Source organism: Danio rerio, chromosome 6, assembly GCF_049306965.1.
Source record: "Danio rerio strain Tuebingen ecotype United States chromosome 6, GRCz12tu, whole genome shotgun sequence".
Taxonomy (NCBI): domain Eukaryota; kingdom Metazoa; phylum Chordata; class Actinopteri; order Cypriniformes; family Danionidae; genus Danio; species Danio rerio.
In genome coordinates, this window is record NC_133181.1 from 42134252 (window position 1) to 42157548 (window position 23297).

At 35.2% G+C, this 23297-nt stretch overlaps 1 protein-coding gene across 7 annotated transcripts in view; it reads right to left on the reverse strand.

Annotated features, from left to right (window-relative positions):
* The window catches only part of dip2bb (disco-interacting protein 2 homolog Bb), a 74768-nt gene extending 52516 nt beyond the window's left edge, over positions 1–22252 (reverse strand). For all 7 annotated transcript variants that reach the window (XM_073954378.1, XM_073954377.1, XM_021471824.3 and 4 more), the window contains exon 1: positions 22017–22252. In XM_073954378.1, coding sequence (XP_073810479.1) covers positions 22017–22101 — 85 coding nt within the window. In that variant the 5' untranslated portion in view covers positions 22102–22252. The remainder of the gene's footprint in view (positions 1–22016) is intronic.
* Positions 22253–23297: the final 1045 nt, after the last annotated feature.

The window sequence follows — 23297 nt, forward strand, 5'->3', positions numbered from 1 at the left end:
CAGCAAGAAGGTCGCTGGTTCGAATCCAGGTTGGGTCAGTTGGCATTTCTGTGTGGAGTTTGCATGTTCTCACCATGTTCGTGTGTGCTCCGATTTCCTGTGGTATAATAGAACTGAATAAACAAAATTGGCCATAGTGTATGTGTATGTGTGTGAATATGAGAGTGTATGTGAGTTTCCCAGTGCTGGATTGCAGTTGAATGGGCATGCGCTGCATAAAACATTTAACAGAATAGTTAGCGGTTCATTCCACTGTGGCGACCCCTGATAAATAAGAGACTAAGCTGAAGAAAATTGGATGAATGTTGTACATTATTGTGCCCAAACGCTATGAACTCTCTTGAAAAGCCTTTAAACTCATGTAAATGATAGTTTTGGTTACTCTTGTTATGGTTTTACTTTGCAAGACTCTGTAAATCTCAAATGTATTTAAACTGTTGATCAACTATAGTCTCAACTCAACATTGCAAATCCTGCGATGTGAATGGGAACACACACCTTGCGGACACAAACTTTGCGATATCAATGTGGAAATTATATATTTTGGAGCCCTAATATACAGTTGAAGTCAAAATTATTAGCCCCCCTTTGATTTTTTTTCTTTTTTAAATATTTCCTAAATTATGTTTAACAGAGCAAGGAAATTTTCACAGTATGTCTGATAATATTTTTTCTTCTGGAGAAAGTCTTACTTGTTTTATTTTGGCTAGAAAAAAAGCAGTTTTGATTTTTTTAAACACCATTTTAAAGTAAAAATTATTAGCCCTTTCAAGATAATTTTTTTCTGATAGTCTACAGAACAAACCATCGTTATCCAATAACTTGTCTACTTACCCTAACCTGGCTATTAAACCTAATTAACCTAGTTAAACCTTTAAATATCACTTTAAGCAAAAAAAAAAAAACCTAGTCAAATATTTTGTACTGTCATCATGGCAAAGATAAAAGAAATCAGTTATTAGAAATGAGTTATTAAAACTATTATGTTTAGAAATGTGTTGAAAAAACCTTCTCTCCACTAAAAAGAAACTGGGGGAAAAAAATAACAACTTCAACTGTATAACACAGAATGTAGGTTTTATGTGCATCTTCCTCTGCTTGTAAACTCATAAACAAACACTTGTGATCGGTTCATGAGTACCGATTGAGTCATTAAATGCGATTATCGGCCGATACCGATCTCCGGCCGACCGATAGGAGCATGCCTAAAAATAATATCTACCTAATAATTAATCATAATCTCAAAGAAAGCCATTTATGGTGTTGATGAAAGAGATTTAAAAACACCAGTTCAACAAATCCTGAAAGATCATCACATTCTTACATCCCGACAAGCGAGTTGATTAGTGTGAGTTAAAGCCGTGAGTGTGAAAGAGAGCAGAGTGTGTAATCTAGTGGGATTACGCAGGATGGAGAGCGCTTTGCTTATGATACATGAGCAGCTCAAGCTCATTTCAACACATCGCCTGAAGGGGAAAGATTTCCAAAGAGATAACACAAAAAATATTTATTATAATCCCATAGACACCAGATTGGCCCACGCTTAAGCGCTGACAGTAAACGGTACGGATTCACGAGGAAAGCCACTGAACAAGCCCTTCTTTCAAGAGCATTTTCAAAGCAAAAAAAAGAGGGAAAATAGCGAAAGAAGAGTCAACTCCCATAAGTAATGCATGAACCCAGCTGCACCATGGGATATTTTTAGCATCCACAGACTGTTCTATCACATGTAGCTATGAAGGGGGTTGTGTGTGTGTGCTTATATTGTATATGACTCTTTGAGGGTTGTTCAGAAAGAATGGACAATAGTAAATGACGGAGTCAGTTAAGTAAATGTGCTCTTTTGATTCATCTGCAATCTGAAATGGGAATGGTGGTGATGATGATAAGTAAGTGACAACAGACTAGGGCTGCATGATACTGGAAAAATATGCAATGTTGTTTGAGCATTGTGATAATGATATTTCTAAGTATATAACATTTTCCTAGACAAAAATGCTATTTTATTAGCTATATTTTTAAATCATTTATTTATTTAACAATAATAAAATCCAATTGAAGTCAAAATTATTAGCCCTTCCATGATTTTTTTACTTTCTTGTACAAATATTTCCTAAAAGATGTTTAAAAGAGCAAGGAGTTTTTTACAGTATACCCTATAATGTTTTTTTCTTCTGAAGAAAGTCTTATTTGTTTTATTTTGGCTAGAATAAAAGCAGTGTTTATTTTTGTAAACCACAATATATGTTTTATATATTTATTTTTTTAATTCATGGTAAATAAAGGTGTCAACATGCAAACATGTAGTCTTTAAAACACTATAAATGAGTGAAAACCTCCACAGAGATTCTGACTCTGATTAGCTGTGGTCATTTTCCTCTCTTGTCTAAACTCCTGCCATAAGTATTTATTTTCACTCACAGCTTTGCAACGCTCCCACCAATAGCAGAGTAGCAAATACTGGGGAGGCGGGGCTAAAGATAGTAACAACCCATCTGATTGGTTATATTTATATAAACAACCAATGTATACATTAAATGTAATTTATCACAGACGTCTGTAATAAGTATAATGCATATACTGTATTATTATCATGATAACGATAATTTTGGAGATATATTGTAAGCCCTACAACATACTAAGGGAAATAATGGGAAAACTACATTAAGCCCTTGACCCCTCAGCAGTAACCTGTAACATTTACAGTATTTCACATTCCGAGCTCAAAACCTTACTTTCACAAAGCAGTTTGAAAGAGGACTTTATTACTGTGCCTCTTAATCTTACATGGTCAAATTAACCGTAATATTCAGACTAAGGTAATGTTCAAAACGTATTTCTATTTGAAATATGTAAATTATTTTATCTTAACATTTAACGTAAAATTAACTTAACTTAAAATATAAGGATAACACATTAAATCTTTATTAGTTAACATTAGTTAAAGGATTTTAAATGCATGACGTGAAGGCAAACAACTCGATGCAAAACAGTGGCTGCAACGTAGTCCTGGTGTTCGTGTGAGAACCAGCGATCTCTGGAAAGCGATCGCTGGTTCTCACACGAACACCAGGACTACACTTCCGCATTTCCCAGGACTACATTTTCATACATGCACTGCTCCCAGACACCCATGCTCATTCATCTGCTTGATTGCACTCACCAGCTGAACCCTGTCAGAGACTGATAACATACCATACAAACCACTCATTCACTCACCCTGATTGCCGAGTCTTGTTTACCCAAGTGTGACTTTACAACGCGTTTCCTTGTCTTGTTTTTCCGTGTTAGACCTTAGCCTTGTATCCCTGTTATCCTGTTTAGCCGCCTGCCTTACGACCTATTGCCTGTACTGTGATTACGATTCTGGATTGTCCACATATACCCGTTTGCACCTGTATGACCACTGCTTGCCTGACGCTGAATAAACCTGCATATTGGATCTTACTTCCTGTTGTCTCCTGTCACTCCACCCCAGTCGTTACACTTATTTACTTTTTTTTTTTTTTGCATTTTTCCCCTTTTTTTAGTTGCTTGGACTTAATTTTTCAAGTAACTATAACCTAAATTTTATAGTTCACATAACGTAATTTTTTAAATTACTGCAACAATTTTTTATAGTTCACATAACTTAATTTTTCTAGTTCACATAGCTTAGTTTTTTAGTTCTCATAACTTAATTTTTCTAGTTCACATAGGTAAATATTTTTGTTTTTATGACTTAATTTTTCTAGTTCACATAACTTAATTTTTTTTGTTCACATAGCCAATTTTTTTTATAACAAAATTTTTCTATTTTACATAGCTTAATTTTTAGTTCTTATGACTTAAGAGTTCTAATTCACAACTTAATTTTTCTAGTTCTCATAACTTAATTTTTCTAGTTCAAATAACTTAATTTTTGTTCTTATAACTTATTTATTTAGTTCTTATAACTTATTTTTTGTTCTTATGACTTAATTTTTTAGTTCTTATAACTTAATTTTTCTAGTTATCATAAATTAATATTTCTAGTTCTCATTTTCTGTCATGGCAATCAAATTTTTCTAACTAATGTATTTTTTTAGTTAATACAACTTAGTTGTTCTAGTTACAGCAACATTTTAGCTACTGATACTTCATAGTTCTAGTTACTGTAGCTTAATTTTTCTAGTTACAGCAACTTAAAGTTAACATTGTATTATTATTATTCATTCATTCATTTTCTTTTTGGCTTAGTCCCTATATTGATCAGGGGTCGCCACAGGGGAATGAACCACCAACTTATCCAGCATATGTTTTACGCAGCAGATGTCCTTCCAGCCGCAACCCAACACTGGGAAATACCTATACACTCTTGCATTCAAACACACCCACACCAACACTGGAAGAACATGCAAACTCCACACAGAAATGCCAAATGACCAACTGTAACGCCCTATTATTATCATTATTATTATTATTGTTGTTGTTATTATTGTAGTATGCTCTATTAGTATATTATTGTATCATATTGTATTATTATTATCATTATTATTTTTTTGGAAATTGTGATCTACTTTTTTTAGGTTTCCTTGATGAAAAGAAGTTCAAAAGAAACTGCAGGAACATGATCTTAATGGTTTCCCATTATGCATTTTCTGTAAAGGTAATTACAACAGAAACTGAACCATCCAGTCCCTCAGTGACCTGCTGTACAGCAGACATCAACACCAGCTGTTCAGACTGTTGGAAAAGCTGGATGTAGAGCAGGAATGTGTGTGTCCAGGAAGAGTGTGTGTTTGAGGACAAAAAACAGAGAGAGATGGTACCTTAAAGTGGTTTTTAATTTACTGACTGTGAGAATGAACACTTCTTGTTCATTAACTATCCCTGACAACAATGTTTTGAGAAACTCTTATCCTCCCTCCCTCCGGTGTGCTGCATCACTGGCCCTGAAACACTATGACACATCAGAGCTCACAATGACTTTCACTCAAGACACAATACGGCTATCTCTCCATTGTGCCCATACACACACACACACACACACACACACACAGAGAGACCACCAGATGGTGACTCACTATTCAACAACTGCCAACACTGTATCACACTGTACTGAAGCCCTCCTTCACTTTTATCCACTTCTGTCTCTCTTTACACACGCACACACACACACACACACACACACACACACACACACACACACACACACACACACACAGAGAGACATTTCCTTTCCCTTTGGATGATGTCATGTTCTCCAGTGCTAAATCTTCGACTCTATGACATGGTTTCCTGTTCTGCTGAGAATGTAAAAACAGACTGGGGGAAACACAGATGGACAGAAAGTGACAAAGGGAAAGACACAACAGGGATTTCAGTTCATTCTTATCTGTCCATCCATACATAAGATCCACAAGCCAGCTTTAAAAACCTGCTCGTAGAAACAGTAAATTCAGGGTTATTAGGGTGTGTGCTTACAGGTGACGACAAGACTCAAATTACTGCTTCACACACCTGGAACAAGCCTTGTCAGGTGTAACCTACCTAATGCACTACATGGTATGATCTGACCTGTGTTTACACTGTGTGCTTTAATGTGTGTGTGTGTGTGTGTGTGTGTGTGTCCGTGCAAGAGGAAATCTTGTCGAGATTTGGCACAATGTGATGTCTGGATTATCCTGAAATAAAAGAAAATAGCTTTTGGTGGGGTGGGTTCATATTTGCCTTTATTTATTGTGAGTGAAGCTAATTTTACTACTCAGTTCTTTTAGCTGATGCTAGCATGTTTTTTACCACTTGACAGCAATAAAAACTCTATTAATAAGCTGCTAATATGAAATAATCAAAACAATAACTTTGCTATTATCTTTTCAATGGGCTTTAGCATGTTAGCATTGTTTGCAATGTTGCTATCATAATTAATGTAATGCTGCTGGAAGGTAATAAGCTAGTTGCTAAACATCTAGGTAAAAAAATTAAAGCCTGAAAGTCATGGTGGATACAGTTTATACTCTGTACTTGTAAATGTTTAAAAACCCTGAAGGTGGTTGGCGCTAATGGCGTGGTAGTTAGTGTGGCGACACATGCACTCCGGTGCTCACAGCGACCCGAGTTTGATTTCTCCCTGGAGGTCCTAAGCTAATCCTTCCCCTCTCTACTGCCCTCGTTTTCCTTTCAATACTCTCTACTGTCCTGTCCATTAAAGGTGAAAACCCTGAAAAATATAAATAAAAAAATAAAACCTCGAGGTGTGTGGAATTTTTATTTACCTTAAGAATACATGTAAAAAAATACTGTAAAATTTACAGTAACTTACTTGCAACATTAATTGCCAGTAAAACTGATCTTACCGCTGCACTGTACATTAACAATTACAATTATATTGTTGAAAATTGTAATTATATATTTACAGCTCACTTATTTAGTCTTACTGGCAACCAAAAGTTACTGTTATTTGTGCAGTCATTTTTTACAGTGTAACAGTCACAGAAGGACTTGAACAAGGATGGGAAATAGATAAAAGAGTTTATTTTGCAGGACGGCAGATAAACAGAAACACATGCAATGAATGACTGAATAGATGTTGGATTGACCAGATGGAGTTGTGCGAATACCAAGAACTACGGGGACCAGACACGGAGACCACACAACAACCAGATGGGGAACCAGGATAGACCACACTAGGAGAAAGGAGGAAGATACTGGAGATTACAGGATACAAGCAGAGGTAAGTAACATTTGGAATAAGTATAGACACTGAGCACAGTATAGTCCTTTGTTCGCAATGCAGTCAGACTATGGCTGTATCCGAAACCACCAACTACTCAGTTGGTAATGCATTTGTTTTTTAATTTAAACATACTACTCTGCTGTTAGAAAAGTATGCTTTAACAGAATGAATGTGAGCAGTATGAATGGAACTCAGACGTACTGCACCTGCCATTTTGTCATAATCAGGTGACCTACCGGCGTCAGTTGTGTCGCTTCACTCCGGTTCATGAACTCTCACGCACTGCATCATGTGTGCATCAGATGCGCACTTCAGAATCTCACAGGAAGTAGTAAGTCATCCGGGTACTTCACGCATACTGTTTTTCAAATTCTATGGCTGCGTCCGAAACCGCATACTTCCATACTATATAGTACGCTAAAATCAGTATGCGAGCCGAGTAGTATGTCCGAATTCATAGAATTCGAAAATCAGTAGGTGAGAAGTACCCGGATGACTTACTACTTCCGGCGAGATTCTGAAGTGTGCATCCCATGCACGCTGCGCTATCCCATAATGCCCCGTGAGAGAATTCATGAATGGAAGTAAGGCAACACAACTGACGCAGGTAGGTCACGTGACCATGACAAAATGGCAGATGTAGTACGTCCGATTTCCATTTATCCTTTTCACATTCATACTGTATAGAACGTACTTTTCTAACGGCCGAGAAGTATGTTGAAATTCAAATGCAGTACCTACTGAGTAGTAGGCGGTTTCGGACGCAGCGTATGAGTTCTGACATACTGGCTGGGTCTCAATTTAGAGGCTGGATTCTCCGAAGGATGCAGACTTCAAAAGGTGAGTTCTTCGAACAATCTGGCATACAGAGGATAGATCTCATCACCTACTAACAGCTGCCGTTAATAAGCGGTAAAAAATTTGCAATTACTTTTTTTAAAATTATTTTAAAACTTATTTTAAGCAAAACAAGGTTTACAGAAGCTGGAGATATATTTCCTTTAATCCATACATGTACACATACAAATCACTTTTAAGTAAGACACGTCATACTCTTTTTGTTGTTTAACGTGTTTAGCTCTCCAAGTAAAATAAAACAAATTCATACATTTAAAACTGGAGTTTTCTTTCAAAAACGTTCTGTCGTAATCAGCGTGCACTCTTGGGATGTTCAAGGCTGCAAATCGGATGGGTCCTTCATTACCTGGGAAAGGATGCATTTTAAGGCTGCATTTGAAGGAAACTTCGAATTAAAAAAAAAAAATGAGACAGCCTTTATCACGCCACGATGACGCAACGCAGTTCGAATGAATCCTAGCGATTTTTGCGGCAAGCTACTGAGTGTTCTTCTTCTTCTTTAGATTTTACCAGCAGCTGGCATTGTGTTTGTTGCATTACTGCCCCCTTCTGTACTATTTTCCTTTTAATGTATATCCTTTTTTCCAGTCCAGTTTCCCTTAGGAAATTCATCAAACACTTCCTTCCTTTTTGTTCTTCTGCACATTCTAATATACTTCTGAAACTTATTTCTGCATTGTCTAAACTTATCAGCTGAGTTACTATTTCTTGTCTTTCTAGTTTAAATTTACTACATGACATCAATACATGTTCCAATGTCTCATGCTCCTGACACTGATTACATTATCCTGTTTCATGTTTTCCCATAATGAAAAGAGATCTACTTAAATTACTATGTCCCATTCTCATTTTGCTTATAGTTACTTGTTCTTTTCTAATCATATTCTCGTTCCTTACTACCCCTACTTTATTCAGTTTTGAAAACATATGTCTTAACTTATTCATTATCTCTCTCCATATTACACTCTTTGTCTCTGATTTTGACAACTTAACATTAATTTCAATATTTCTTTTTGTTGTTGCTTTTTTTTGCCAACTTATCCACCTGTTCATTTCCTGATAATCCTTACTGTACATGATCCCCAACCCACATAAACATGATATTCTTTCCTTGTCTTTTCACTTTTGTATATGTACTTAAAATATCATATAACAACCCCTAATGACTTTTAACTAGAGCTGGGCGATATGGCAAAAAACATTATCAATATAGCAGCATTTTTTATGACACTGTATAACAATAATTTATATTTTTACAGTACTGTGACGGTTGGGTTTAGGGTTGGGGTGGAAGTAGGTGTTAAAAAATACAATTTATTGGGTAATTTAATAGAAAGCATAAATAATACTCGGTACAACTACTGTTTTTATGTTATTGTGACGGTTGGGTTTAGGGTTGGGGTGGGGGTAGACGTTAATCAAATAAAATAAATGGGAAATGTAATAAATAATAGAAATAATTCTCGTTAACTACCGGTCGCAAACGTATCTGATCTAGCAACAACCGAGAGCCTGGCATGGCTGTAACAGAAACAATTACTGTTAACATGGACATCTGTAATCAAATTATTTTCCTTAATCTGAATAAGACAATAATATGATTAAGGTGTCTACATGAGCTGCTTTTTGAATGTTTCTTTCATGATCCCATTTTACATGTTTCAATTAACACATAATAACGCAACGTCAAATTGATACCACATGCCGTATGGACAAAAAACCTCTGCATTTCACAATGCAGGAGTGTGTGGTTCTTCAGTGACTCGGTAGGTGCAGACAATAGTGTCAAACAGCATTGTGTACTGTATATAGACTATCCTGTCGCAAAATGCAGTGAAAATCCTACACGACAGTAATAGTTTAAATTGCAGTGGTTACATACTGCACTTCAATAATGCGACTAAACTCCACATGCCTTAATCTGATTTCTGTTTAGTTCGATTATGACCTTAATCGGATTAATTAATCAAATATTGCTGTTTACATGGTAGACTTTTAATCAGAGTATTGTCTTAATCATATTAAAATCAGATTACTGGTGTCCATGTGATCATATTCACTGTGAGCTAGCAAAATAACCATTGTAATTTTGCATTTCACTTGGACTTGGTGGTTGAATGCAATCAAACAGCCACCAAACACCACCTACAATGTTTTTGCTCCATACATCACTCCATATCAGTCCAGTCTGATCAGTTAGAAGTAATGCTTTTTATTAATTCTTAAAGTGTTTATGTTTTAAAAAATTAATGATACAAGATATTATGTGGCTTGCTGAGGAGACATTATTTTTTTCTTGGAGAATGATAAGAATAATCCCACAAAGTATGCCTGAAGATGACTATTGTCTAGTGACATAACCAACATCTTAGCAACCACTTAAGCAACAAGCCAAAATCCACTCTGCAAACACACAGCGACAATCAACAAACCACTCTCAACCTCCTCCTGACATCATAGCAGCAAGTTTATAGGGAAAACATCATTTGCATTGTCTTCAGCTATTTTTACAGTTATGTTGTGACACGAAAATTACACACTTCACCTTTCAGCAGCGCTCTAATAAAGGTCATACTGTGCGTCGTGTGTATTAGGGCTAAAAAAGGTTTTATGCCATGCTGTTAGGTTTAGCTGTTCTTCTTGTGGCTTATGCCATTCTTAATGCTTTTAGCTTTATTCGTTATGAATGAGACCGGCCTGAGGACAACTCTGCTGTTACCATAGCAACTATGACTCTAAATACAACCCACCCAAACGCATACACATACCAAAACAACACGAAAGCCTACTCAGATGAGAAACTGTTTATCCATGTATGGAGAGATCATTTTAGTCACAATTAAAGCACAGGCACAGCTTTTTTATTGCTGTCTGGGTGTAAGGGTAGAAACAGGTTAAATAAACACACGTCTGCTCATCTGTGGTAAACACAGTCCAATACTCATGGGAATGAGTGACTTCCTTTAAAATCATATTAGACCTACTGGAAATTCTGTCAAAAATCAATGACTGACTAAATTGGGAAGATAACTCATTAAATTTGTAAGTTTGACACCCAGTGGGTGAACTAGGTATTGCACTCCTGATTCAAAACACACACAAGCACAGGTTGCCAGATTGACGACACCAAATGCAGTGTGCCCTTGCGTGTTTTGAACCAGGAGTGCAATATAGAGTTCAACCACTGGGTGTCAAACTTACATGCAGCACCTTTAATATGCTAATAATTAAATTAGATAGAAGGAATATTTTCCATATTAAAATAAGTTTTTGTTTTAACCACCACCTGAAATTGATATATTAGAAACAGCTTCTATTTCTTGCATCTGAACAAGGGTTGGGCCGATAGACAATGTCATCGTCCATCGTCGATGGCCAATAGAAAACACGGTGCTGAGTCGGCATCGCCGACCTCTTAGTGTTAAAATAGCATTTTAGGACGAAAATGATCCACATCCACACCGTGTTTTACCTAGCATTTCTGAACAGCCCTCCGTCCGCTGACGTGACCACACACAGACCCACACACACACAGACATAAGTGGTGCTCACTGCAAAGCCACACACACACAAAGCCACGCGCACTTCTGAGCTCCAGAGACAAAGAGCAGTGCACGTCTTTATCAAGGTTGTACCGCTGGATCGCGTCTCACTATAGTTGTTAAACGTGATATTCAGACATCCCAAATCTCCTGGAAGTTCCGGGAGTCTATATGCATTTGTGGGACTCATAATGCCCGCAAGCGAGTGATAATCTCCTGGAAATTGCACCTCTCCCTCCACGCACCCTTCTCACCTCTGGATCCCTCCTCGCTCTTCATACACATCGCACAAAGTCTATGTATGTTAGGCATGAAAACACTTTGAAATGAACAGAAAAATTGGCGATATTCCCTTTACTTTTCATTACACTTGCTGTCTCCCCTTCATATGCAATCCTCAAAACAGTCATATAGTGGTGCTTGACTGTCAGCTGACACGCTTTATAGTGATAAATAGACGCTGTTTCCCAAACGGATTCTGTACTTGCAATTCGAAGCACAAAAGTCTGGGTTTTAGGTGCGTTTAAACAGACATAAACACATGATTAATAGTAATAATATCTAAAGATGTCAATCTTTGTGGGGGTTTTTTCAAACACAACTAATTTTGTCCTAAATGAGCATAAAAAGTTAGGAAAGCAATCGAGTGCTTTCATTATAGCGTTAGATGTGTGCATTTTTAAAGTGACACCTCTGTTAGTTAATGCAATCAAAGGAAAAAATCTAAATAAATAAGATTTATTCTTTGCTCTTCAATCAGAATGTGTAAGTTACACAGTGAAGAAACAGCTAATGAGATTTGATAGCTTGATTCTATTTCATTACGATAGCTATTCATTTTAATAAGCTAAACTGTTTGCTAATTTATTTGCTGCTGTTATACTATTTATTTTTTCTTTTGTAAATAATAATAATAATAATAAACATAATACTGACCATTTAACTGTTTATTACAATGAAACATCTCCAAATGAACATATTTAGTAATTAGTGGATTTTTTTAAAGGAGGAGGGGGAATCCCTTATTATGGTGGGCATATCCCTTATTTTCACATCCCGATGTTGACAGGTATGCCCGAGTGCTGAAATATAATTAGCTAAAGTTAAAAATACCAAAACAAAGACAGATGGTCGGGCACGTAATGTACATTTTTAAGCACAATAACTGACTAAAGCATAGTTTTTTTTTATCTGCGACATTTTATTTTACAGTATATTTACTCAATACTGATCGTAAACTATTACATTATTCATATACTGAATAAAAATGCTAATCCAGCAGGTGGCGCCTATAGAACTGCAGGAATAACGGTGTTTCCCTGGTTACTGCAGTAAACAAAACAGCGTGATGTCAAATCTTGCAGGATTTTATCCATTTCCAAAAAACTACACATCATCGCAGTTTTCAAAGATTAAATTCAGGCAAACTTTAGTATAGTAATACAAAATGTAATACCTTGTAAAATAGCATTTAAGACTTTTTAATACTTTTTAAAGGCCTTAAAGATCTCTAAATTAATTTATTAACTTTTAATACTGTTTAAGACCCTGCGGACACCCTAGTCCGACTTGGTCCAATCATGTACAGTATTTTACTGTGGCAATGGGGCCAAGCAAAAGCTGATTGTGTGGGCCAGAGGAATTTTGCTGTGTTGGTAAGCTAAAAGTGCTGCCCCGGAGATCTGCTGAGTAGATTTAGAAACGGTAAAAAAAACTCAAGTTTGACTCTAAGTCACTTGTAAAATAAACCATTTTTTTAAGTTGCTTTAAGCTCCAACTGGCAGTTTGGAAAAGCTCTGCAAGCTGACAGAAATAAAATAAACATTGTGTCTATAGTGCTGTGTGTAAAGCGTGCAACTCTTCTTTTTTAAGCCCGATGTCCATCACAGGCCAGTGAATAATTCAGCTACAGAGAAACTCATATCACAAGCGTTGCAAGAGATATTAACTATTAACATGTCCTGTGGGGTGTACACGTGAGAGCGAGCTAGCTGGAAAACCCAAAAGAGATTTATTTTTGTTAAGAAGACAGAGTTGATAAGCAACAGCATGGTGGGAAAGAGCTAAATAATGAGGAGACGGTGTGAGAGACGGCACAACATGTCAGAAAGCATGCTGTGAATCATGGGTAAATGAGTGTATTTGCTTCCCGATGCTCTGTGACCTAGATTAGAGTAATCTCTCTCTTTCTGCTTTGTCCCTAGGTCTCTTTATCCCACTCCATCAGTCTCTCTCTCTTTTTCTTTACAACTCAGAAAGCCTGCTTGTCCTCCTACAGTCACAGTGGGCGTTTAAGCTACTGAGGTTACCTGAACAGATGCACACAATCAGACATTATACAGTTGGTCCGAGCCTCTTTAATTTAAGTATATGCTGACCAGCTATGGAAGAGGATTTCCACACACACACACAGCTCATTTGATCAGCTTAAGTGCATAAAAGCGTCTGAGTATGTGCTGGGAATTCAAGCAGAGATCACGACTGCTCGGTCCTGATGCTTTCAATGGCGCTCATTGTGTGTGAGTTTGTCACAACCTCTTCCTCATGAAGACACACAGCCGGCGATAAAGTCTTTCATTTGAAATACACATGTGTTACAAATAATAAAGATGTGTTGATGATAGTGTTATTGTGGCATCATCTCCTGTCTTGCTATAGTAAACAAATAGCTTTTTTGCTTTAACAGTCAAACAAACATATACTACTTAATTTGTATAGTGTGTTGTGCTTTCATTTGCATAAATGACCCTTTGCAAGACCCGCCGTATCAACTGGCAAATGATGAGATTTTAGTGATGATGTTCACATTTAGAACTTTCTAGATTCACTTTCATTTCAGGGTGAGAGCAGATATTTGTTTATAAGACTAAGAAGTCATTTGTAACTGTATAGGGTCATATTTTATATGTGTAAACTCAAAATAACAACAAAACGTTGATGAAATAAAGTAATGAAAACAACAGGTTGCACTTCCTGTGGTCTAGGCCTCTGGGAATTTTTCATAAACTATAATATTAAGTTCTGAATTATGAGTTAATGAATTAGGAATTTTAACAATTAAAAATTCCATGTGTGTGTGTGTGTACAGAGCTCAACCATATGTGTATTTTATCCTGATTCAGGAAAAATATATAAATGTATAGGCTAAATGTGTAAAATAATAATAATAATAATATTAATATAATATATTTAATTTTATTATTTGTTATTACTTTTTCTCTTATTATTTGTTTCTAGAATTTATTTATAAGTTTTTATGCATTCACTAGCTGACAAAAGTCTTGTCGCCTATTTTTAGGAACAACAAATAATAACTTGACTTCTAGTTGATCACTTGGTACAGAAGTGCCTAATATGAAAGGCAAAGGCCTCTAGATTACACTTATTTTACCAAAATAAAATATAATCATGCCTTGATTATTATTTAACTAGGACCACAAGGTCTGACTTTGCTTAGACAAAAGTCTTGTCACTTGACAGAAATAATGTACAGTATAGAATATAAAGTCATGGTTTGGCATGGGACGATAACCTCTTCCAAGGTATTCCCGATTTGGAAAAGTCAAGATTTTAATAACACCAAAATCTTCTGTAATAACGTTCCTAAGGTATGTGTAAGATTTTTTTATTTACATTTTTTTTAAAACAACAGTATCTCTCGCAGAATATTATTCAAATATGCCGTTTTAAATTGTAAAGAAATCTGTTTTTGAAACTAATGTTTAAACTAAAAAACTTTTTTTACCCGACATTTAAAAAGAATATATTTTGGAGCAGTAATCACAATACTGTGATACCGTGATATTTTTATCCAAGGTTGTCATACCATCAGAATCTTATACCAACCCATGCCTAGTCATGGTCCAGTGGAAAAAGAATTAATATTGTGTATGACTCCCATGAGCTTGGAGGACTGCATCCATACATCTCTGTAATGACTCAAATAAATTAATATTAATAAAGTCATCTGGAATGGCAAAGAAAGTGGTCTTGCAGGATTCCCAGAGTTCATTAAGATTGTGGATTCATCTTTAATGCCTCCTCAGTCATCTTACCCCAGACATGCTCAATAATGGTTATGTCTGGTGACTGGGCTGGCCAATCCTGAAGCACCTTGACCTTCTTTGCTTTCAGGAACTTTGATATGGAGGCTGAAGTATGAGGAGGACCGCTGTCCTGCTGAAGAATTTGCCCTCTCCTGTGGTTTGTAATGTAATGGGCAGCACAAATGTCTTGATACCTCAGGCTGTTGATGTTGCCATCTACTCTGCAGATCTCACATACACCCCCATACTGTATGTTACCCCAAACCATGATTTTTCCTTCACCAAACTTGACTGATATCTGTGTAAATCTTGGGTCCTTGCGGGTTCCAATGGGTCTTCTGCAGTATTTGTGATGATTGGGATGCAGTTCAACGGATGATTCATTGCAAAAATCTACCTTTTACCACTTTTTTTTATTTGTTGCTCTTGCAACTGGGATTGACGACAAGACTTTTTTCATGTAGTGTACACAGTTCTAATTTAGTATTAGTCCACTTTAAGCATTAGTCATTTTAATACTTCAAAGTTAAACTAAAATATATATTTTCATTTTAAATAAAATTGTGCAAAATGTAATAAAATGTATTTTATTTGAGTTCATGTTCATTATATATTAAATACAATTATATTTTTTACGGATTCAGGTTTAATGTTAGTCTTAGTTAAAAAAGATAAATAAAAATCTGAAAATCCACTCCATTAGCAGGACAACATCCAACTCCGTCATATTTTACTGTTATACATATAATTTGTAAATGTGCTAATATTGTCATTACAAATTATTCTGCAATTAAACCAAGAAAACCTCCTCTCATCTGGCTAGAAATAATCATAATTCTAAAACCTATCATTACATCAATGGCAACAACATCACTTCTACTACAAACCCAAGCAAAAATCCTCACGAGCAAGGTTTTTGAGCAATGATCTAAAAACATCCATCACTAAAGAGAAGAGAGGTTTACAACTCCCACCGCTTCTTCAAAGAGTCTTTCACTGGGACACATTCAATCTACTGTCACCTATATGCTCTTTATTGCACAGGACATCGGATATGGGTGTGATGCTAAACATATGCTCACACACACATGGCAAACCTTTTTCTAAAGCAGACCTCACTGTTTTCTGAATAAGTCAATTTTGACTGCATTCTAATGGCTGCTGCAGCTCCTGTCTAACAGCCAAAATGTGAAGACTGTAGGTGGGGATATGAAATGTGCCAGGACTGCATTGTGGGCTTTGAGAAGCAGCAGTCTTAGTTAATACATAAAGATATACAGTTGAAGTCTGAATTATTAGCCTCCCTGTATATTCTTCCCCAAATTTCTGTTTAACGGAGAGAAGATTTTTTCAACACACTTCTAAAGATAATAGTTTTAATAACTCATTTCTAATCACTGATTTATTTTGTCTTTGCCATGATGACAGTACATAATTTCTTAGATATTTTTCAAGATACTAGTATTCGGTTTAAAGTGCAATTTAAAGACTTAACTGAGTTAATTAGGTTAATTAGGCAAGTTAGGGTAATTAGGCAAGTCCATGTATAACAATGGTTGTAGTCAATCAATATATTGCTTAAGGGGGCTACTAATATTGACCTTAAACCATAAAAATTGCTTTTATTCTAGCCAAAATAAACCAAATATGACTTTTTACAAAAGGAAAAATATTATTAGAATTACTGTGATAATTACCTTGCTCTGTTAAACATCATTTGGGAAAAATTTGAAAAGAAAAAAAAACAGGGGGGCTAATTATTTTGACTTCAACCGTATTTAGTGTATGTCACAATACTGGATTTCTAACTTCGATACGATACCAAGGAATATATCCATATTCAATACTATTTTCGATACTGTGAAAAAGCCACACTTCGGTAGTGCAATTGTTTAATAAAAATCTTTGTAATTGTATCATTCAAAATGTAATAAAGTACCTTAAAAAACTAGACCACGCAATCTTTCATATTTTCAAATAAAATGAAATATTATACTAGGCCTACGCCAAAAGCCCTTAGGTCCAAAAACCACTAAAATAACTTATACAAAATGTATATAAAGTGGTTCAGGAGATTCAAACGTTTGGTAAAATAAAAATTAAAAAAAAAAAAGACAGTGTCAGTGTGTGTGTTGATCAATTAGAGCTGCATAGGTAATCAATAAAAGTTGCTATCTCGATTTAAACACCCACATAGTCCAAATTCTAAATGATTGCAACTCACATATAGGCTGCATGGGTTTGGAAAAATCGAACATTGCGCAATTTTTTTATTTTGCGATACATATTGCAATATGAATACAATTTCACCAGATGACTTAATATTTCTGTTTGGAAAGAGTTTTTAATGTTAGATGGATTGGGATGAATCTGCAGTGGGAGTGCATCTCCATAAAATCTAATAAACAATCTATAAACATTTTCGGGGTCCCCCGACACATTTTCGATGTGGTCTGTGCTATTTGCAGTGCATTTTTGTATTTGCATGTGTTGTATTTTCATGCATAACTTTCTATAAAAACAATCAAGAAGATATTATCATTATCCTTTTATTATCGTTTCCCGAGTCTAACAGTATTCAAGTTCAGTAACTGAATGAAAAAAACAAAAACAATTCAATAAAATGAATCGTAGTTAAGGTCACAAATGGTACAATTTCTTATGCCTGAATGTTTTTAAGGTCACAGGCATCAAAAACACGTGCAAATGATGAATTATAATACAAACTCAACATTGCATATCCTGCGATGTGACTATTGCGAATGATCACACTGCGATATTGATGCTGAAACGATATATTGTGCAGAAATTGGGGAAAAAATAAACAGGGGGGCTAATAATTAAGGGGGGTTAATGATTATATATATATATATATATATATATATATATATATATATATATATATATATATATATATATATATATATATATATATATTTGAGCTAGAATTATAAGGGGGGAGTGTTTCTACAGATGGTCTGTCAAGCTCATTCACCTGTGTGCACACTTCATAAATGCATAATGTTTATTGAGAGATATGAAGTGATTATAATATAAATAAAATATAAATACAATTATATATAAAACTTATGGTTCAATCAGTAATAAAACATGTGACAACTTCATAAAAGAAATTAAAATTATATAATAATGATATCTTATTAAAATAGATTGCAGCTAATTTTATCAGAGCGTCTAGCGAATGACTTCTGTTGTTGTTATTTTGTTAAGTCGTCTATTTAGAATCATCGGGAGAATTGTGATCTTTATTTTAAACACACACACGCTCTCAATTTATTCAGTATCCAGCAGCTCTGTCTATCCAGTACTGATGCAAGAATGAACTGGAAATCAAAAACCCACCAACAATACTAAGTGAAGCCAAAAGCAAAGTAGCCCATCATTCATAATCTGCCTCTGGGAGTCTCTTGATTTGCAGTGTGGGAGACATACTGAGAATGAATGCAGGCTGCACTGATTTTAGATCAGCTGTTAAGCCATTCTCTGATGCACATCAATCAGAATCAGTTTTTATATTAGAGTAATACTGTTTAAGAGATTGTTTCACTTTTCTGAACACACCACTGATGCAAGGCTTATATAACATGTAAGGATGACTAAACACACATGCAAACAAACAGAGCCCCTTCTGCTGTGAATCACAATGACAAGTGCAGCACAGTAAATGTAAACGACCACCCATATCTGAGTTTTAGTTCTTCTGTGCATTGCTGATGAACACAGCTCTAGACGCATGTGGTGCATTTTGATTGTTAATAATGCTAAATAAAAAGTTATACTTTCTCTATATCAGTTTTAAGTGCGGTAATATATCTTGCTATATGGGCATGACATTACTATTTATTTAAATGCCACAAAAAAGTTTTGTAGGTGACAGCAGGCCACTTTATACTAAGCTCCATTGTTTGAGTGAGCAATTTAAATGTCCTGTGGCAAGCTGTTTTTACATTTAGCTGTATTCTTTAGGACTGGTGTGTTTGGAAATACTGATACTTTAATTTAGAAGGCAATAGCGACAAATCACTTATTTGAATTTGGAATCAATTAAAAAATTTAGTTACGTGATTCTTTGACAAATTTATTAATTCATTGAGTTTTATTTTACTTATCATTCATTCATTCATTTTCCTTCAGCTTAGTCCCTTTATTCATCAAAGGTCGCCACAGTGGAATGAACCACCAACTTATTCAGCATTTGTTTTACACAGCAGATGCCCTTCCAGCTGCAAGCCAGTACTGGGAAACACCCGTACATTCTCACATTTACACACATACACTACGGCCAATTCAGCTTATTCAATTCCCCTATAGCGCATGTGTTTGGACTGTGGGGGGAATCTGGAACACCCGGGGGAAACCCACGCGAACACAGGGAGAACATTTTTAGTTATAAAGAATGACCAAATTCGATAAGAAATCAATGCTTGCATAATCAGAAATAATGCTGTATGTATATTACTTGGAGATGACACATGACATCATATTTTGAGATATTTTGTCCTCAGACATGGAATTATGCATTTCTATGGATATCATACACACCAAAAAGAATTTGCAATTATAACGTGGTGGAGCAGTCACATGGTACAAGACATAGCTTTCAAAAATATCAATTAAAAAGAATTGGAATTAATTGGAGTTCTTTTACTAGTCGAAATCCTGTGATTACGGTAATTTTAACATGTAGTCAAGGCATATTTAATGCTTAATAGTACACACAAAAACGTCATTTACGTTTCCATTAGGGATGCTCAGATCAATCGGCCAAAGTTCACTATCGGCCCATAATCATATTTATGACTCAATCCGTACTCGCTGATCTGATCTCATGAACCGATCGCAGGTGTTTGTGTTACTTGGAGATCAGCAAAATATTTGAATGACATTGCATGTATTTAGGCCTTTTTACATATAACAACTGAAAATTCTGTGTTTTTGACAATATCGCAAGTTTACTTATAATATTATATTATATTATATTATATTATATTATATTATATTATATTATACTTATAATTATATTAAGCGAGGTAAGTGGCCGCTTAAATATCTAGAAGTATAAATTATACCTATAAACTTTATATAATGTTGTTTTCTATCATATTTTGTATGATGAAAGTCAAACAAATGAAATTCTAGCATAATTAAATTTTATTTAACATAAATTAAAATTTAATATCAATATAATAATGTTGTTGTGTATTATAAAATAAAATATTATTATTACATCTGCACAAATTGTTCCAGTCATGAAGCTATCCAGCAGTCAAAATTATACATTTTTTATTTTTATTTTAAAATAAATTTTTTAATTTAAAGATTGCATTAAAATACAACATAGAAAAGAAGTTTGAGTGATATAAAAACAGCTAAATAAATAAAAATGAAATAAAAGTAGAAAGGGTGCATTTCAGGACTTTTAGGCAGCATGGCTGGAATTGCTTATGGCCAACCAAATGACTAGATCCGCCCTGACAGTAGTTTATAGGCCTATTTCCTTTTAGTGAAGAAGTAATGGATTTATAGGTTTGCATTTTAGCTTCTTATGCATTAAATATGCTCTTCAAAATGTTTCTTGATTCAGACATGTTGTTTCCAAATTGCATTGTTACTCATCTCACCATTTTTTTTGTCTGTGTTATCTATTATGTTCTGTAAAGCTGTGACATGTTCACACCTAAATGCTTATAAGTGACGTGTTTAAGGCATTATATGCAACATCCTTAGTTTATTCTCTTAGGTAAGAAGAGATTTTAAAGGGAAAATGTGTTTTATGCATTATAAAAAATGAGAATTGGTACTCTGTATCGGCCGATCATTATGACAAAGAATCAGTACTCGGTCTCAATTGCAAAAATCCTGATAGGAGCATCCCTAGTTTATGTTTATGTTGTAATTTACTAATCATAATGTATATCTTAATTAACAAATACTGTTATAATAAACCATAAACATTGGTAGAATTCAAGATAACTTGAAAAGGAATAAGTAACAGCGTCTTATGTATACTAGTAAAAGATACAAGTTAGTATTCACTTATTATTAGTTGAAAGAAATAAGTGCTAGTGAAGTACCAACTAATTAAACCACCCTGAATGTTAAATTAGCTTGCCATACATGACCTCTCATTGAATCTACATGGGTGTTGATGATTGTGTATGAAGAAAAAAGGTATGTATGTCTATTAATAGCACAGTCAATGTGTGAAGCACTTCGTTCATTAATAAAGCATTGATTCTTTGGATGAATTTTAGTATACCCATTATTGATTTCCTATAAACTATAACATCAGCAATATGGGTTATAGAAATAGAGAGCGAGTGACTATTACTAAAGCTATTGTTTACTCATTTAAATATGTGTTCATTAGGCTAACATAGAAATAACTACCAAACGCAAAACTACCGTTAAACTCTGCTAGTTGGTCAAGTCATGAAGAGAGAACACATATGCAGAATCACCGTGGCCTGTAAATAAGCACATAATTATGCTTCACAGACACTGTGTTTTTGTTTTACACAATGTAACAGCAGATAACCAAAGCTTTTAAGGCGATGTCAGAACAATTAAAGAGAAACACCAAGCGGAATATAGGTTTCAAATGCGAAAAACGCGACGTCAAAGCAATGAGGTGCTGAAAAAGAGGTCAGTATGTTTCCGCGAGCGGCGGCGACATTGAAGCATCATCACCATCACGGAACCTGTATGTGTGTGCGTCTCTCTCTCTTCCTCTATCTCTCTGTGTGATGCTCGCACCGAGGATGCACGACTGATCCTGACAAATCAACACATATCCATCCAAAAGCACACATTAAGACAAGGGAGAAGCGTCGCCGTTGTTTAAAGGCTTACCCTCAGACAGCTCCAGGTCCAGTTCAGCGAGCTGCTCCCGGACCTCTTGCGGGAGAGCGGACACATCCACACCGCGCTCCGCCATTATGGCCCGAAACCGCGAGGAAAGAAAGGCGCAGAGCGGTTTCCCGACAACAAAAACACCCGTGTCCTCCTCACAGTGTATAACGACTGGTGTTAGAAAGCAGACCGAGCTCCATCACCTCCGCCATGCCGAGAGAGAAATCCCTACCGATGGGAGAGTCACATGACCAGCGCTCGGGATGAGGAGTCTGAGCTCTGCAGCCGCGGCGGGTTTGCTCCCTCTGCTGTGGCGAGAGAGAATCTTTATCTCATGTAACACCATGAAATCAAACACTGCCATAGTTCTAGTGAATGGCTTTACATTGAATAATATTAATTTGCCCTAAATTATTCACTCACATTTGTTTTCTAAATAAGTAGGTTGAGTTTCTTCACGTGAAGCACAAAATGAGATATTCTGAAGAACCTTCACGCAGCTCTTTTCCACAACGCTACTTTATGGCAAGGCAAGGTTGTCAAAAAAAAATGAGCTTTTAAACAAGGTAGGAGTGAATAAATAACCGAATTATTTGTATTTCGGGTTAACTACCTTACTACGTTGTTATTTTGGTTTATCAGATTCTTAAATGTAGTTTTAAAAATAATTAGTTAATAAAAATTAAGTTACAGTTATCAAGAAATATGTTTATTACTAGTTAAAATTTCATTTTTGATATCATGAATGTTTTCGTAATGATGTCATTTTTGATATCAAGAATTCAGGTTTGTACTAGTGGTTATGCAATTCCTGATATCAAAAATCAGCTTTTTTAATATCAAAAATGTAATTGTTGACATCAAAAAATAATGTTCAGCCGTTTTGACTTAATTTATTCTCAGTATATGCAGTTTTGATATCAAAAATGTAATTCTTGATATCAACAAGTAAATTGTTGATATCAAGTCTGCATTCCTGATATCAGAAACTAAATTGTTGATCTCAAGAATTATATTGTTACTAGTAAAAATGTCAATTCCTGATATCAAAAACTTAATTTCACTTGTTGAAATGTTAATTCTTGATATCTGCAATTATATTTCAACATGTTACATTTTTTATTTCTAATATCTAAAAATGTATTTCTGATATCAACAATTAGGAAACAAATTTTTTATGTCAACAATTACTAATTTGACTAATAACAATTACATTCATGATATCAGAAATTAGGAGACGCAGTGGGTAGTGCTGTCGGCTCACAGCAAGAAGGTCGCTAT